This window comes from Euprymna scolopes, chromosome 26 (genome assembly GCF_053919585.1).
Source record: "Euprymna scolopes isolate OS-2025 chromosome 26, ASM5391958v1, whole genome shotgun sequence".
Taxonomy (NCBI): domain Eukaryota; kingdom Metazoa; phylum Mollusca; class Cephalopoda; order Sepiida; family Sepiolidae; genus Euprymna; species Euprymna scolopes.
This window is the reverse complement of record NC_136507.1, coordinates 101,978,674-101,998,126: the sequence shown is the minus strand read 5'-3', so window position 1 is coordinate 101,998,126 and position 19,453 is coordinate 101,978,674. Positions and strand designations below refer to the sequence as shown.

The 19,453-nt window shown below is 34.7% G+C and overlaps 1 protein-coding gene across 1 annotated transcript in view; it reads right to left on the bottom strand.

Moving 5' to 3' along the window:
- The window catches only part of LOC145247880 (kelch-like protein 26), a 218,595-nt gene that overhangs the window by 181,142 nt on the left and 18,000 nt on the right, over nt 1-19,453 (bottom strand). Inside the window, exon 3 of the mRNA XM_080109491.1 lies at nt 2,969-3,069. Within this exon, the coding sequence (XP_079965617.1) occupies nt 2,969-3,069 (101 nt within the window). The remainder of the gene's footprint in view (nt 1-2,968; nt 3,070-19,453) is intronic.

Genomic DNA, 19,453 nt, shown 5'->3' with positions numbered 1-19,453 from the left:
AACTTCAGAAAGATTTGGAAGAAGCAGGGATAGTAGTAACGAAACCAACGATTAGTAATATACTCCGACGCAACGGTCTTAAATCGCGTACACCTTGAAAGACACCATTACTAAAAAATGTCATGTTAATGCTCGTCTGGAGTTTTCAAGAGACCACTTATTAAAAACAGCTGATTACTGGAAGAATGTGATCTGGTCCGATGAGACGAAAGTGGAACTTTTCGGCATTAACTCTATACGTCGAGTATGGAGACGAGATAGCACAGCGAACAATCCCCAAAACACCCTCCCCACTGTAAAGTTTGGTGGTGGAAATGCCATGCTCTGGGGATGCTTCGCTTCAAATGGTATTGCGCCACTTCATATTATAGATGGAAAGATGAATGCAGCCAAATATCGGGAATTTCTTGAAAATAATCTCTTGCCTGCTTCCAATGCGTTAGGTATGCAACAGGGATGGATCTTTCAACAAGATAATGATCCCAAACATACTGCTAAAATAACCTCCAATTGGTTCGTACAGAACAAAATAGATGTTCTTAAGTGGCCCAGTCAGTGTCCAGACTTAAATCCTATAGAAAATCTATGGAGAGAGCTCAAAATTATGGTCCACCAGCGAGATCCACGTAATATTCAGGATTTGAAGAAAGTATGTGTTGAAAAGTAGGCCAAAACATCACCTGAACTTTGTCACAAATTAGTTTCGTTGTATAGAAAACGTCTCGAAGCTGTAATAGCCAATAAGGGGGTTTCAACTAAATATTAGATGACATTGTGTTAGTGTGTCCAATACTTTTTTTTCCGGCTATTCTCGTTTTTATTATATAATTTTTGTTATGCATTAAAAGATTCCAATTTCTAAAGTTATTTGTTATTGTTAAATTAGTAACTATTTCTTGTTAAATTTTCGCGTCGTTCGCTGCATAAAAGATGTGTTAAATAAAGAATAATAGGATGTGTCCAACACTTATTTTCCCCACTGTATATTTATGCATACGTATATAGTTTTATTTTTAAAAAAATCCTACTAAACTCCTCATAGAGTTTTGATCTACAAACATGAAACTTCATATATAAGGTATGTAAACCCATGCGAAACTTTATATTTGGGTTTTAGCACCGGAAAGGTGCAAAAGTGGGAAAATTATGCATGCATAACGTAATAGCGATTGTTCATATTTTAATTTTTAGCCTTACAGCAAACATGACTTCATAGCTCAGTCATTCATGACAGAGAAAAAAATAAATTATGGCGCACGGGTAAATTAAAAAAAAAACTTTTTGTTGTTTTTTTTATGGTATATCAACAATTTTCGGGTTATTCAATGCCAAATCCAGTTATTCTGTAAAAAAGTTTTTTTTTATGCTTTAAACTTTTTATATCTTCACATGTTTATCTGTAAAGTTTAGTTTGGTTGAGTAGGGAAGTGGGGTGAGAAAAAGGGGGAGGACGAGGAGGGGGCTGTTGTTTCTGTTTTGGGCTTCGCAGAACATGATTTAGTTGTGTAAAGAGCAGAAAAAAAAAATTATGTAGGTGCATTTGAGACAGGAAGCCATCTTCCGACTGCCTGATCTGGTTGCACCAGTTTTAACTTTTTGAGTCCAATATAATCTCTCTCTCTCTCTCTCTCTCTCTCTCATATATATATATATATATATATATATATATATATATATATATATATATATATATATATATAAGCGAAAATGTATGTATGTGTGTTCGCCTTTTCTGTATGTCTGTATGTCAAGGATAACATCTCATCAGAAAAATAATTGATATTGAAATAGGAGTCAAAATTACATTTGTTTTATAAAATATTTGGGTGTTGTTTACGTGCTGAAAGAAATCTATCTATAAATATAAAAGCGAAAATGTATGTATGTTTGTATGTGTGTTCGCTTTTTCTGTATGTCTACAAAAGGCTTTTTTCAGAGAAGCGTTCGCTCGCTTCACAACTTATAAAAACGTTTTATATCACATATAAATCGTAATATCTCAGAGTTAACAACGAAGCTCGCCTGTCTATTTAATTTGCTCGATTTCCGGAAGATAAATATTCAACATTTGTCGCTCGCCGCATGTGGGTTAGTCTTTTTCCTATATAATCTTGGGGGGAGGGAGCGTTCAGCAGTAAATGAAATACTATCCCGCAGTGAAACTTGACCTCATTAACTCATTAAAACGGGCACCTGCCAAATCCAAGTAATTAAATAAATTCCGTTATCATCTCGCGATGGGGCAATGGTTAACATCACACGTTTTTTTTTCACACTTTAATTTACAAATTTGCCTCAATGGTTCGGGTTCGATCCTCATACTTACCTTTTTTTTAACCCCCCCGGAGTTTCCACACATACCTCCAAACACCCGGGCAACGCTGGGTACCCCTCGCTAGTCTATAATATAAATCTCACCTGTCTATTTAAAATGTATGTATGTAAGTTTGTATGTCTGCCTAAAACTTTCGACAGAAGCGACGGATTTTCACGAGATTGGTATCGTTTTAAAGCTAGACTCTTCGGACGACAAATATCGAAAAGATGATTGAAAACATTATTTCGTTCAGTCTCAACTGGGCACTTTTCTACAGGGACGGGTCGCTGTTTTCGTCGATATTTTCGAAAGTCATCTCTCTTTTAGATTAACTAGCCCTAATTTAAACCTTCACCACTTCACTATATATATATATATATATATATATATATTTATATATATATATATATATATATATATATATATATATATAAATAAAACAAGAGTTCAGTTACTTTCCAGGCAAATTGAAATAATAAATTCAAAATTTCCATTTGTTTAGTCAATGATGACGAATAAGAATACCCCCCAAATTACAAATCGAATATTAAACACATTGGTATCATATCAATCGATGATAAATTATTTTCACATATAATAACGCCAACACAATCACGAATTCTGCTTTAAAAAGCAAGAAAGCAATTTTACCGATGACGTAGATTCGCTTGTCCTTGACAACGGCTGTACATTTCATTCTTGGTGTTGGCATTGGTTTACACTCACTCCACTGACCTTTCGAGGGATCGAACCTGCAAAAGGTGAACAAATGTTAATATTCGATTGAGGAAAAGCCCTAGAGAAACAAACTTTGATTAATTTAGCTTTAGTATTATAAGAGATTAGCTTAAATATGATATTTTAAATTTGTCCAGATTGCGTATATATTATTATAGAGTCGTGATTTCAAAAGATAATAAAGTATTTAGGTGCCATCAGCTAGAATTTAAACCGAAATCTAAACTGTAGCATTCAAAGCTGGTGACGTTACCACTGAACTAACGTGACACGTGTATGAACTGATTAAAAATAAACTAAGATAAATGTACAAAATATATAACGATTTAAAAAAATTGTACCTATTTTTGACCCCTTGAAAACTATTTTAATAAACTAAAGACCCATAAAAGCCCGGTCCATAAAAATTCCAATCATTTGAGGCCGATAGCGCCGGTTTGCGACTTTTCGTATTAGGAGAGATAGAGTTTAAAAATATTAGGACAAGCAGACATATAGCCTTTTATATATTTGATTAAGGCGTTTCTTTACATTTTGAGCTATAAATAAGAATTTGGCGATTTGTATAAGGTTAGTCGAACACAAGTTACTATTTTTGTCCTTTTATTCCCTCCCCCGCCCAAAAGAGGGATATTGCCATCGGGACATAAGGGGCTAATATTAGGGATCATGTCTACAGAGGACTGTGGGGAGTTGAGAAGGGAAATGTCTCTTCACATTACATTTAAACTTCTAAACCTTCGTGCAGACAGTGAAGCAGGAAACAGAGATTGCATTTTAAAATCTAGCAGTCCAAAGAAAGAAACTATTATAGCAGAAGACTTTTCGGCATCTAGGGACCTCAGCAGTCAAGAAGTGGGATTCTGCTGTTTGACAAGTTAGTCGAGACTATGTATCTTGTAAGCTAAATGATTGAACATCTGCCGATTCATTTTCCGACTCTAACTGACTAACCTCGATTTGTCGTTTAACTATATAATAGTCTGCTTTGTTTGTTCTACAAAACTTTAATCTCTTCCTCTCCAGAAAATTGCGTAATTCTCCGACGTTTGGAGGCAGCCCATGTTTATTATTGTCATTGACTGTTACTATTTATAAATTCTTTATCTGTTAAATATTTAACTGCTTATTTCAAAGCTGTATATTCTAAAATTCCTAAGCTCAGCTGTGAAAATTGCATATCTAGCTACTTAACCTACTCGTTTCTAGTTACCGTAGAGCCCCAATTTATTACATATTTTATTTTAGAACAAATCTAATTCTGATACGCATAGAAGATTGCATCAAGAGCTAAGCACTTTCTGGAGCGATAAAAAAATCGGACCATTTTTCCTGCGATCTTAGTAATTGGTTTTATGTGTTCTATTACAAGTCCATAGTAAAAATCAGTCCAAGGAGTTTCCTTTGATGAGAGCGATTCATTTAAACTTCGGAGGAAATTACCGTGAAAAGTTACATTAGACTATGTTTATTTCACAGATTCTTTTGAATATATTCGCAGAGTTAACTTCCTTTTGTTCCTATTGCTGCAGTTGTTTGCGTGCTAAGTTAGTTGAACTTCTTCATAGAGCCCACAAAGATCTTGCTTCAAAAATGAATGACGTTCTGCTTGTTGATCACCGCTATTCGTTAACAGGATTACATATGTAAACCTCCAATTCTGAGGGAAGCAAGGCTTTCATTTCAGTGTAACAGAGCACAAACGCGGGTAGGCAAATGCATGCGAAATGCCAAATGACGTGACCGTAAGAGTAAAGAAAAAGACTATAAAAAGGACGCGTGCAGCAGATAGAGGAGCATGTTTGGGAACACGTTCTAGAGCAGTTCGAGATCACGTTACAAGTTACGTGGAGGACGTTCGAGAAAACAGAAGTCACGTGATTGACCACGATGGGATAGGAATGCTGAGTCTTTTTAACCGTATCCTCAGTAATTACTGCCTTCCAGAGTTGCTGTTATCTCACCACGTTTTAGTCAACTATTCCTCTGGCCGGTTTTGAAACGTAGGACTGAAACCGCTATCTTCAGCCCGTGCTCATCTAGAACCGTACATATTCAAAGCCTCTATCCACTGCGCCACAATCCCGTGTGCAGTGAATAGAAGCATTAAATATCTACAGTTTCATGTGAGCACTGTCTGAAGAAAGCGGTTTTGATCATACCCAAAGCAGGCCAGAGGATTAGTTGGACGAAACGTTGTGAAATGGCAACTATGAAGATGAGGATAACAGTTCGCAAATAAATAAATAAATAAATAAATAAATAAATTACTTATCTTATAGTATTCCAATAATAAAATAACTTCCTAATTTGATACCTAAAATCTGTTGTGTTTTAATGTCTTTTCAGTCGTTGAAACAATTCTTGCTGTATTATATTTTTAGAAAAACATATTCTTGTTTATTTGAAAGATTGTGTGCAGCATTAACATGATATGTTATTGAAAGCCATCATAATGTGATCTCTCTATCTATCTATCTATCTACCTATCTATCTATCTATCTATCTCTCTCTCTCTCTCTATATATATATATATAAAAGTGAGAATATGTGTGTGAGGACATTCTTAATCTATATACTCAACGAATTTTTGATCTACAGACTTGAAATTTTGTATATAGGGTATTCAGTTATGTGGAAATCTTTTGAAATCGACTGCTTATGGGGGACAAAATTAAAAATTGGTAAGTGAGGATCATTGGAGATTTTTTTATTTACTTTATTTTTTATCTATTTGCTAACTTTTCTCGACTGCGCATGCGTAAATAATTCACATTGTAGATTATTTATGTTAAGAAAATGAAGTTTGAAAACACCTTTTCTGGATCGTGTCACGTAGTCCAATGGGTATTGTGCTTGGCTTGACTCACTGTGTTTCGGTTTCGATCGCAGCTCGAGTATTTTTTCTTTTATTTACTGACAAGAAGTGAACTGTTTAGAAAAAACATAATACTAGCATGCATATGTCTCAGTTTCTGTATTAATTAAAATATAGTATTTATTGCGTGTTTTATGACCGGGCAACGGTAGGCGTCCTGCTAGTCTATATATCTATAAAAGTGAAATGTCTGTGTATCTGTGTGTATGTGTGTGTGTGTCTATCTGTGTAATTTCGTTACGCAATAACTCTGTCAATTTCCGGTCTACAGATTCGGAATTTGATATAAGAGGTAATGAGATATGGCAAAACCTTTTTTATTGATTTTCGGCCAGAAATTTGTCTGTTAAGGGATCAAGATTACACCGACTTCACCTTTGAGAACTCTACCAATCTCTTCCGCCAATTGGGGTCAAAGTTAAAAAAAAAATGACCTCTGCGGTCCTTACCAACTTTTTTCTATGGTAGTTTTTGAAGCCTATTATATAGAAACGCATTACTGTACATATGCACACTTTTTAATAATTTCATATGCACACTTTTTAATATATACATATGCACATAAAGTTATGTACAGTACATAGGGCTGAATTGCTAGTCTATCTATCTATCTATCTATCTATCTATATATAAAAGTGAACGTGTCTGTGTGTGTGTATGTGTGTCTGTGTACATTTCCCTACGCAATAACTCTGTTAATTTTAAGTCTACACACTCGAAATTCGATATACAGGGTACTGAGATTTGGGAAAATCGATGTGATCGGTTTTTGGCCAGAAATTTGGCAATTAAGGGGTCAAAGCTCAACGATTTGACCTTTGAGAACTCTACCAAACTCCTCCAACAATTTTGGGTCTACGCACTTGAAATTTTAGATATAGGTTCGTTTGACATGGATCTAACTTAATAACTTAATTTGAGCCAAAAACAATAAATGCTAAGTTAAAAACAATTGATCGCTTTTTATTTCTTTTTTTGTTCAACATACACCTCCGAATCCCCGGGCAACGCCGGACACCCATGCTAGTATATCTATAAAAGTGAACGTGTCTGTCTGTGGGTCTCTGTGTCTGTGTACATTTTCCTACGCAACAACTCTGTCAATTTCAAGTCTCCAGACACGACATTTGATATACAGCGTACTGAGATTTGGGAAAATCTATGTGATCGGTTTTCAGCCAGAAATTTGTCTGTTAAGGGTTCAAAGTTCAACGATTTGACCTTTGAGAACTCTACTAAACTCCTCCGCCAATTTTGGGTCTAAACACTTGAAATTTTAGATATAGGTTCGTTGGACATGGATCTAACTTAATAACTTGATTTGAGCCCAAAACAGTAAATTTTAAAGGATCATAATAGGGGTCAAATTTAAAAAAAAATTCATCGCTTGTTTTTTTTTTTTTTTTTTTTTTGCTAAACATAACCTCCAAACACCTGGGCAACGCCGGTATGGATGAAATGCTAGTATATCTTTAAAAGTGAAAATGTGTGTGTGAGGATACTTCTCAACCTATATACTGAAGGAATTTTTGATCAAAAAACTTAAAATTTGGTATATAGGGTATTTAGACACATAGAAAACATTTTAATTCCTTTTCATCCATAAAAAGAGTTGCTAAGGGATTAAAATTGAGTCATCGGATTTTTATGTTTGCTGACTGTTTAACGACTGCGCATGCATCAATCGTTTACAGTAAAATTACTTATGTTAAGAAAAAAGTAGTTTGAAAACACCTTTTAAAAGATCATGTCACTCTAGTCTAATGGCTATCGTACTTGACCTACTGTCCTTAGGTTTTGCTTTCGGACTCAGTTCTAATATTTTTTCTTTTTTTTCTTACAAGAAGTTGACGGTTTAGAAAAAAAACATAATACTCGCATGCGCATGTCTCAGTTTCTGTATTAATTAAAATATATTATTTATTGCGTATTTTATGATCGTGCAACGCTGGGAGGTCTGCTAATTTTTAAATAAAGTAAAATAACTCAGGTATTAATAGTTTATTACTATCTTTTTTTAATATGGCGAGAAAGATCTCCCGGACAGAAACAGAATTATTACCAATGCAGTGTGAATCATGTATATCAACACAAGTTGACGATTACTAATGGCCGATCAGTATAATAATCGTAAATAATTCTTTTAAAAACTCACCAATTATCAGTTTATTCCCCGAAGGAAAGAACGCCAAGAAAGATAATAACGTCACCTCGATTTGTCATATTACAATGACAGACGAACTGAATAGAAACGAAGACTGTTTACCTCTGGGTCGCACTGAGCAACATTTACAATGTATCAGCAGAAGGGCCGCAGGGGACGATGCTTACATCTTAAACGACCCACGCAAAGGGAAAACAAACGTCACTTTTTTAAAAATTTAAAGTCGCCAGACTGTCAACAGTGGCATTTCTAGTTATTAGCACATATCAGTTGGGTGCGTGCGTGGATGGCAGAGATAGCTGGGCGCTGAAATTGGAAAGTATGAAAGAAGAGCTGTAATTTTGAAAAACATGTGATATATATATATATGTATGTGTGTGCGTGTATATATATATATATATATATATATATATATATATATATATATATATATATATATAACTACTTCATTTACTCACATAAATTTATACGAAAGTATAGATTTATGCGTAAACTTTAAGTATTTACTTCAAAAGTGCTCAATACGTAGGTAGAGCTAGTTATATCTTATAAATTACTTGCTTACTATATATATATATATATATATATATATATATATATATATATATAATCTATTATATATATAAATCCGTAATCCTGTCTGTTTGTTTGTTTGTTCACAATTTGATTAATATATACAAAACTTCCTGCTGAAAACGGTTATCTATATAAATTTTATTTACTATAAGATTTTCTATATAAATAAATAGCATCACGATCAATATATATACACTATATTGAAAGCAATGTAATAGAACTAATCTAATTTGCATATTATATTAAAGAAAATCTTTTTAAATAATTCTCTCAATTAAAATTACTGATTATAGTAATGTAATTGATGTAATTGTTCTATTTAAGAGTATTATTTAAAGTTAATTTATTTAAATTATTTTAATTCAAGTTATTTTGTACTATTTGCTAAACTGGCACATTTTAAGTAATTTTCACTGATATTTCACTTCCGGTTATGAACGGATACAGTTTTTAACCAAATCGAGAGATATGGTGATAAAATGATTTGTTTTAATTATTTATTTTCTATAAATGAAAAGTTACAAATATTGGTAAAAAAAATAAATAATTAGGCTAAGGATGATTTTATTTTTCGACGAAATATTTTAAATCGTTAGCCCTCTATTAAAATCTCGGCGATAAATGTCGATTCATTGTAAGGTGTGAGCACGTTTACCAAAAGGTTAAAATTTATTTCTTACGGACGATTTTAAAATCATTTTTCAACTATTCACTTGACTGTCTGAATTTTATTATCGTTTCCATAATACTTTGAAAAAGAAACAAGGTAAAGTAATGCTTTTTATATCAGATATATTCATACGCGTTTTTTTAAAAAAAATTTTTCTTCGATTTTCTTTTGAGAAAGATTTTATGTTTTCCTGTCTGGGTAATTGATTTAGTTGATAATATATATTTGTGTGGGGGAGTTTCGACGTAATTATGGAAAAGTAATTGCAGAAGTACAAAAATGCGGGTGTTTTTATCTGTTTAGTACTTCTGCAGTTTACGAACCGTGCTATTTTTTAGATATGATTTACGAGTGTAATTCAATTTTTGCCGTATCTTTTGTTTATTAAATTTTTATGTGAAAGTTCTTCCTTTATTAAAAATGGGGTACTTTTTATATCCACAACCAAGCATAATTTATCCGCAAAAATTCTAATTTACATTTTTGTGAGCAACACAAACTGAAAATGGACCTGTACAGTTTTTTTTCTACGTAATGTAGAACTTTCGTTTACATTTTTACCAGTGGTATCTTTTTCACATTTTTGACATCATCACGGCTAATTTACCCCATATTTAATCTAATATATATACTAGAGGAGTTGAAAGAAAGAGTGTACCCTGATTTAAATTTGAATGGAAAACATCCGGATTGGCTTGCTGAGCGAGCAATTTTTTTCTCCACTAAATTTCAATGTAAACAAATTAAATAATTGGCTAATGACTGATTTTCCAGGACAGGAAAAACTTTACAAATCTATTGACACTACTGTAGATGAAGATGATGCTGTGAAATATCCTACAGAGTTCTTGAATTCAATTGAGCTTTCTGGAATGCCTTCCCATCTTCTAAAAGTTCAAGTTGGTTGTCCTATCATGATTTTAAGATCATTAGAGCCACCAAAAATAACTAATGGAACAAGATGTGTTGTAACTAGATTGCATAACAATTTGATTGAAACAATGATTACATTTGGGGCTTATAAAGGTCAAACTGTACTCATTCCGAGAATTCCACTGATGCCAAGTGATAGCGAGTTGCCCTTTGCTTTTTGGAGGCTGCAGTTTTCAGTGAGGCCCTGCTTTGCTATGAGCATTAATAAGAGTCAAGGGCAAACATTCAAAGTTATCGGAATTGATCTGACAAACCCATGTTTCAGTCACGGCATGTTTTATGTGGCAGTTTCAAGAACAGGAACTTCAAAATCAATCAACATATTAGCTAATAAAAGAAAAACAAGAAATGTCGTTTATCCAGAAGTTTTGGTTTCGAACCTGTAATTACATAAATATTAAAAGAATGTCAATTAGTATTGTGTAATACAAATATATCCGTAGCAAAGCTCGGGTAAATCGGCTAGTAAGTTATAAAATATATATGACGATTAAGCTACACAGAATATTCCGCGTTTCATCCACGCTAGGATGCATCAGGCTTATGCGTGGATGAAACGCGGAATATTCTGTGTAGCTTAATCGCCATATATATTTTATAACTTACTACCTAGCTCTACCTACGTATTGAGCACTGTTGAAGTAAATACTTACAGTTTACACATAAATCTATACTTTCGTATATTAATTTATGTGATTAAATGAAGTAGTCATATATATATATATATATATATATATATATATATATATATATTATTAAAATGTTCACACATGCTTCTAGAATAAGAATTTTACGGATATAAAGGCTTTTTGAAACAAAAAAAAATGTTTTTATATTTAATATTTTTAATATTATAGAGACATAATAATATATATTTACGAGTGGTGTGCAGTAAGTAATGTCCCTGACCCACTTCTCATTGAAGTAGAGCAACGAAACTCGGCATAGTTATTAGTCTTTCTCTACATAGGAACCACCTTGAGTTATGTATTTCTCCCATGGTTTGATACAGCTCTGGAGACCGTTTTTGTAGAACACCCCAGGTTGGTCCTCCAACCACGACGTGACTTCAGAAATCAAGGCTGCATCATCTGGGAAACGCTTTCCTATCAAAAACAACTCCATGGCTGGGAAGAGATGAAAGTCAGAGGGTGCAAAGTCAGGAGAGTAGGGAGAATGGGGTAGGTTTTCATAACCACACGCCCGTGCTTCTGATCTGGCGACATGCGAGTTGTGGACCGGCGCGTTATCCTGCAGGAGGAGGGCACCTTTGCTGATCTTGTTCCGCCTCTTGATTTTGATAGCTTCCCTCAATTTCCTCAAAAGTGAAGTATAATAGGCTCCTGCAATTGTGGTACCCTTTGCCAGGAAATCTGTCATCACTACTCCGTCCTGGTCCCAGAAGACTGTGAGCATGACCTTGCCAGTGGAGGGCTGCACTCTTGCCTTCTTTGGAGGTGGTGAGTCCAAATGCTACCACTGCATTGACTGAGCTTTGGTCTCTGGATTATAGTGATGGACCCAGGTTTCATCCTGTGTAATCAGTCTTTTGAAAAACTTTGACTCATCTTCCTGGCACATCTCAGAATTCATCCTGGAACACTCAACGCGTTCTCGCTTTTGGAATGGTGTGAGCAACTTCGGAATCCATCTGGCAGACACCTTATACATATGCAAATGGTCATGAATGATAGTTTCCACAGACTCTGTACTAATCTTGACATCTTGAGCTATTTAGCGAATAGTAATGCGCCTCAACTTGACGGACAGAGCTATTTAGCGAATAGTAATGGCAGCCTCAACTTGACGGACAGATCCCTCATCAATGGCAGAAGGGGGGGGCGACCAGGTCTGAGAGCTGTTTCCACAGACTTCCGGCCATGTTTGAATTCACGATGCCAGCATTTTACAAGGTCATACGATGGGGCATTATCACCATAAGTTTCTTTCATTTCATCAAAAGTCTCCTGTGGTGTGCGTCCTTTCAAATACAAAAACCGGATCACTGCTCAACATTCAACAGGCTCCATTTCACACCTAACTCAGTTCAAACACCTGTAAAACAGAAACCACAATTAGTTCAGAGCTGTAAATTGCCACATAACCCGTAGAGATATAAATCATGACATGCAAAATTTCAGCTAGATCAGACAACTGGAAGTGGGTCAGGGGCATTACTTATTGCACGCCCCTCGTACGCGTACATTTATTCAACTTAAAAAAGTGGATGGTACTACTGTAATAGGTCCTAGATTTCTTCGGATAAAATGGGACAGTCTTGGTTAGGAGCTTAGCAGCAAGGTTTTTGTTCACATTATATTTAAATTTCTACATCTTTATATGACTGGCAAACAGGGAAAAGGGAAGGAATTCCAAATCCATGTGGGAGACGTCCCTCTGTTTGCATGCATGAATTAAATGAACATTTTTTTGGGAAAAATAATAGTTTTCTAAACTGAATAAAATACTAGCTTGAAATATAAATGACAATAAATGAATATCGCTATTTACTTGCCCCTTCCCCATGTTTAGAAGGATTTCTCCTTGGCTGACTAAATGTAGAAAAGATAAAATGTAGTACCTGTTTACTTGCTTCCCTACGAGGGCAGTTAGGCAGAAGTTCGATTTTTAATGTCGGTAAAATTCTGGTCTTCCTAATCAAGGCAGCCTAAATGTTAAAAATTGCTTTGACTTTCTTCTTTACTGATCAAGTATAGGAAAAATTCAGTGTGGTATGAGAACAGAGACTACACTTTGCTGATAACCAAAAGGCAAAAGAATAAATAAGAATAAACACTTTTCATAACCCGTCGTCAGGAGTTTATTCATCCTATTATTTCCAATCCTCTCACAATATTCATCCTCAATAAACTCTCAAAGTAAACAGTGCGCACTCCTACATGATCTAGAAAAGAAAAGAATCGTTTCGTCATTATTAAGAAATAATTTAGCATATGTTAGTGGTCTCTCTCTAACGGGCTAGAAAACTACTCAAACCTGAGAATATCTTGTATCTCTAGAAAACCACCATTCGCTCATGCGTGGAGTATTGTTGCCACATGCGGACTGGTAAATCTATCGTTAGTCTCTCCCTATCTGAAAATGAAAAAAAAAATCGCTAATCTAGTAAGTCCAGTACTATCAACCAAGCTATACCTCCTGTAACATCGCTGTAATGTTTCATCCCTATGCCTATTTTAAAATTACAGGGTGGAACGATAAAATTATCGCTCTAGAAAAGACAACATGATTCCATTTCCATTTGATGAAAACTGTTTTTTTTTGTTGCAGACCATCTTCTAAGAGGCCAGTTGTGTACAAATCCCAACAGCGATAGGAGCCTTCTACCATGTCTGAAAGTGACACAATGTTCAACGATCGAGATTGGAGATGTTCCACTGTACAACTCATGCTCTCTACCGATCCAAGTTATGACAACAGGAGCATTGCTAACGCCATCAAAATGCAAGTCCGGATGGTTCGAGGCTTGAGGGCACAACTCAACGCATTGGATGACCCTCGGTTATGGTCTTTGGTTTGGTTTCAACTACGGGCCACACCATGCTACCTCACATCTTCAAAGTCGGCTTGAAATTCAACACCAAAGTGTACCTGGATGTGCTGAAGAGTGTGGTGACCCCCTGGTGCAATCCGGTGGCCACTGGCTAACCCTGGGTGTGGCAGAAGGACTCGGCCCATAAATTCAAAGAGATTCAGGCTTGACTACAGAAGGAGTGTTACGACTTTGCACCCTTCTCTCACTCGTCTCCTTCTCTCCTGACCTAAACCAGCTGGACTACTTCGTATGGTTATATCTCGAGAACATTACCAACATGGCCTCCCACAATCTCAAAGTCAGCTTGATCGCCGCCATATGCCTAGTTCCCGTTGGCGCTTGTGAAAAAGGCATGCTTCCAGTTTCAGGCCCGTATCGAGATGGTGATTGATGCTGAAGGCGACTACATTGAATAGATGTCAGCTCTACTACATAATCAAGTTACCTGAATTGATTTTTTCATTAAAAGTTTTAAAATAAATCTGTAGCGTTGCTTTCTTTAGGGTGACAATTTTATCGTTCTACCTTGTACTTTAATAGAATGTGCTCTGACGAACTCATAACAATTATGCACCTTCAACATAAATACTCCCGTCTAACCCAAGCAAAAAAAGAAAAAAAATAAAGAAAGAAAAATCCCAACTCTTGACTGCAGAGGTTCCCAAGATGTTGGAAAGTCCTCTTTTCTAAAGGTTTCTTTCTATGAACGACTACACTTTGGAATTCTCTCCCTATTCCTTTCTTCCTGCTTCCTGGCTGTACTAGCACGCAAACATTTGCATGCAATGTTAACAGACATCTCGTTGTACAACTCCTTATATAGTGTCTCTGTAGACGTGGTCTTAAATAGTAGCCACTTACCTCCACGTTGCAACTTCTCTTGTTTTGAGGTGAATAAGAATAAACAAAAGCCGTTAAATGAAAATAAATCAAAACGTTCATAGATCAAAACGGCAAGCGTAAATCGTTCATCATCAGGAAAACATTGTTCAGTAAAATATATCATTCACAATCATTTATTCATTAAAACGACGATTTCAGTGAACATTTAATGGAAATGTATACTACATTGTTATAGGTTATAAAATAAACATTTTAGCATTTATTTTAAACACATTATGAAGCCACGAAAGTATGAAACCGAAATGACAAAATGCTTATTTTTATAAATAATTTAAGCACACGCCGTTGTTGAGTTAAGCACAGAAAAATGTACCCACTGTAACATTATCGCTATCAAGTCGTGTTTTATCAGAAAATAACCAATTGAAATGAATTGTATCTGTGTCCCCCAAAACCCCGAAATGATAGGCTAGTTTGAATCAAATATCGATAAATAAGAGCTTCTTATTTAGATTTGATTTTCGAAATCTGACATTTCTCCATATATAATATTTTGATTACAGAAATTCCCCTCTTGAGCTATGTACCGTAAATTTGCAACAACAGATGCTACATACAAATTTACTATGTCTATAGCCACTATCTTATGTAACTTTAGAGATACATTTTAGACATATTTAGTCGTTATAATAAATCCTACATTTCATCCTAGGAGCAACATTATCACAATCGAATCCATCTTTAGAGGAAGTACTTCCTATTTTCCCTCAAAATATCAAGTCCTCTTACCGCCTCCAGGCAACACCGGGAGGAAATATACACATTATACATATATTGTGCTTGCAAACTTCCAAACTGGATCATAAATTCATACACATAACACAATCTTTCTTTTTTGAACAAAAATAATAAAGTCGCCCCAGACGAATTCCGCTCATTCTGACTGGCTGAACTATGACCTTTCCTATATTCCGGACCAACGGTATTAGCATGCTAAACGAACGGTAATGTACCATTAAAATATGGCGTCGCAATGATACATACATTTGCACTCTGTGTAAATTGCTGCGCTCATTTTCTTACATTTTACAACGTCAGTTTGTATTTTTCTCTCTCTCCATCTCTCTCTGTATATATTCTTCCCAACTCTCCCCCTCTCTCGCTTTTTACATTTCTTTTATGCCGAAGAAGGAAAACACATTTTACGGCAATGCCGAAGAAAAAGACAACAAACATTTATTTCCTCTCTCTCTTGTTCGTAAATTTGTTTCAATAATTAATTATATTTTTTCAAACATAGTTACGTTTTTTTTTAAATGTAGTTCATTTAAATATACTTTATTTGAACTTGCGCGATCTATTACGATCGTCGCCGATTTAAAAGTAAATGTTTCGGCAATATAATTTACTGGATTCGTACTTAATATGTTAAACTGTTTTTATAGTTAGCTATATGTTATGTTTATTTATTTCAAAACATATATAAAAATAGTAAATATTTTTATCAATTGATTTTTTTGAGTACATATCTTTTCAAATATGTTTATTCAAGTTAATATGTTATGTATTTTGTCAAACTGTTTAGATATTTTAAAAATATATTTATTTACAGAAACACGAAAAGAAAATAATGAATCTGTCATATTATTTTTACAGTTTTAGCAGTTTAAAAATGTGAATATGCAACAGAAAAAAGTTTAACAATTTTAAAATGTGAATATTTCAAATATGTTAAAAACATTCAAATCAAACAACATAATAAAGTCTGTCGCTGGAAAGATGGTGGGATCCTTCTACCGCTCCAGAAGATATCTCATTACTGATGCAATTCTCTATCTATATAAAAGCCAAGTACGTCTAAGGATGGAATACTGCTGTCATATCTGGACAGGAGCTGCTAAAAACAGTCTATCCTGCCTTGACAGAGTACAAAATAGACTTCGTGGCTTAGTGGGGGATGCCCTTTTCTCAACCCTGCAACCTCTCTCCCACAGAAGAGACGTTGCGAGCCTATCTTTGTTTTATCGTTATTTCCATGGCAGGTGCTCGTCTGAACTCCAATCTCTGGTCCCCCCTCGCCAATCTTTTACGAAAAACACCCGTCTAGCTGAATCCACTGTCAAAAACTTTCCCCACTCTTTATCTATGCCTAAATCAAAACGTAGATTTCATGAACAAAGCTTCTTTGTTAGAACTGCACGCCTGTGGAACCCTGTTCCGTCTTCCTGTTTCCCACCTGACTACAACTTGGATGTCTTCAAGTCCAATGTAAACAAATTCCTGATGAACCGCCCCCTTAAGTAGACACTTTATTAAATATCCACACAGGTTATCCATTAGAGGCGTTGAGTGAAATTTGGAAATCAAATAAGAGACCTGTTACATTTAACACTTTAAAGCCAAATAACAACGCGATTTTTTAACCTTTATAAAATAAACGAATGTTTATTTTTAAAGAGAGATATATTTCGCAGATATACACTCCTTTTTCAATCTGTATATAACCTACCCAGACTTTCAAATCACGCGCGACCACGCGTAATTATTCGGCTACAGAAAAACTACAGCTAACATCAGGTGGACTTAACTTAAAATTCTTCCATTCAACGTCATGACGAAGAATAAGAGGAAAAAATATATATACAGATTGAAAAAGGAGTGTATATCTCCGAAATATATCTTTCTTTAAAAATAAACATTCGTTTATTTTTATAAAGGTTAAAAAAATCACGTTGTTATTTGGCTTTAAAGTGCTAAATGTAACATGTCTCTTATTTGATTTTCAAATTTCACTCAACGCCTTTAATGGATAAACCTACCCAGACTTTCAAATCACGCGTGACTATGCGTAATTAACCGGCTACAGAAAAACCACAACTAACATCAAGTGGACTTAACTTAAAATTCTTCCATTCAACATCTTGACGAAATATAAGAGGAATATATATATATATATATATATATATATATATGGTATAAATTCCGGGTTACGCCGGCATGTTTAAAAGTGTGATTTTGCTGTGAACGTTAGTTAGTGCAAGAAGAGGCTAATGTTTAAGTTGCTGATGTATGTCAAATTCTGTAGCTTGGGTCGAGGATAGCAACCTAAAATAGGTCATTCGGGTACGTGTGAAAGAGAACGTGGAAAAAAGAAAGAAAGACAGAGAAAGACAGAGCATGAAAGAAAGAGAGAGCATGAAAGAAAGAGAGAGCATGAAAGAAAGAGAGAGCATGAAAGAAAGAGAGAAAATATTTTTCTCTCGTATGCAAGTCAATTTGCTTTCCGATTTTGGACGGAGCAGACGTGTCGAGATTGGCGCAAAGATGCGCCAGAGAAAGAAACGTAAAAACGAGAGTTAAAACGGCCGATAAGAAAGAATGGACTCCGCCAAGATTGAGAAAGAATAAAACCAAGCATTAATTAAAAGAAGCTTCCCTTTGCAGCTCGAGCAATAAAGCCAAAAGGCAGAAAAAAAGAAATGTCAATTGGGTTATACACATATGCAAACACATACTAACTAGACGATGAGATATTATGAACACGGCCATATATAGACACGAGACTATCACGATTACATACATAAATACAGATAATGAGACACACGTAATGAGATATAAACGCAACAGACAAAATCTCCTCGAAATCTTACATATATTTATTATTGTTATTATAATTATTAAAAAATATATATTAATTCAATAGTAACCGGATTGTGTCTGCATTTTGTTTTCATAGAAGTGGTATTTTCTTCTGGAAAGTCATGAATTTTACAGCCGTCTGTTTTGAAAACTCTGAAACAGCTGATTGTTTCGTATTCTTGGAGTTGTTTTTTTTATCACCGTGGTTTCGTTTCTGTGAAAAACGTTGGTCGAAAAGGGAGAGTATTATTTATTAAAGTTACTTCCACTTGTTAATCACATTTTTTCACACATTCGAAACAACGGCGAATAAAAACAAAAACAATTCCAAGAATACGAAACCATCTACGGAGCCAGTAAATTTTCTCCTTCCATTTTCAAGATTGCGACCAACATGCCTGCCGAAGGTCGAATGCTATACCGACTAAAACGTTGGCCAAATAACACTAAAGCTGAGAACAATAGTCCGATGAAGCAAGTATTACATTTTACATGCATTTATGCTTTATATATGAGATTGTTTTTTATTTGGCAAATATAAAGGAAATTTAGAATTTTTCACACGGAAATACACGCATACATATGCAAATGCAAACACACACACATACATACATACATACATACATACATATATATATATATGTATATATATATATATATATATATGTATATATATTGATTTATGAATTCATATATTCGCCGAAATGGTTAAACGTGCCAATATATTTAAAAACGTTGTGGTAAATAAATTATTCTGCTTCCAGTCAGTAAACGGCGCTGATTTGTGACTTTGAAAAAATATGTCTGTTATAGAAATAAAGACATTCCACATCACTTGTACATAATAGATGGCCGATAAAATTGGAAGGTTTTTTCTTGCAGAACCAAAACGATCTATTCGCTACTATTGCAGAAGTAGCCATCGATAAATAAATATAAAATAAATACAAAATATGAAAATAATTTGGATGTTGGCTCCATTCTTTGAAGCAGCACGAAAGCCAACGTTGCAGAAAAAAAATGCGATCGTTATACAAGTAGTGTTTCGCATAATTTTAAAGAACTAATAAGAAAAATGGGGTTCGCCATTTTACAGCCAGGAACTGAAAGACGCAGAAAACATATTGGATAAGATAGTT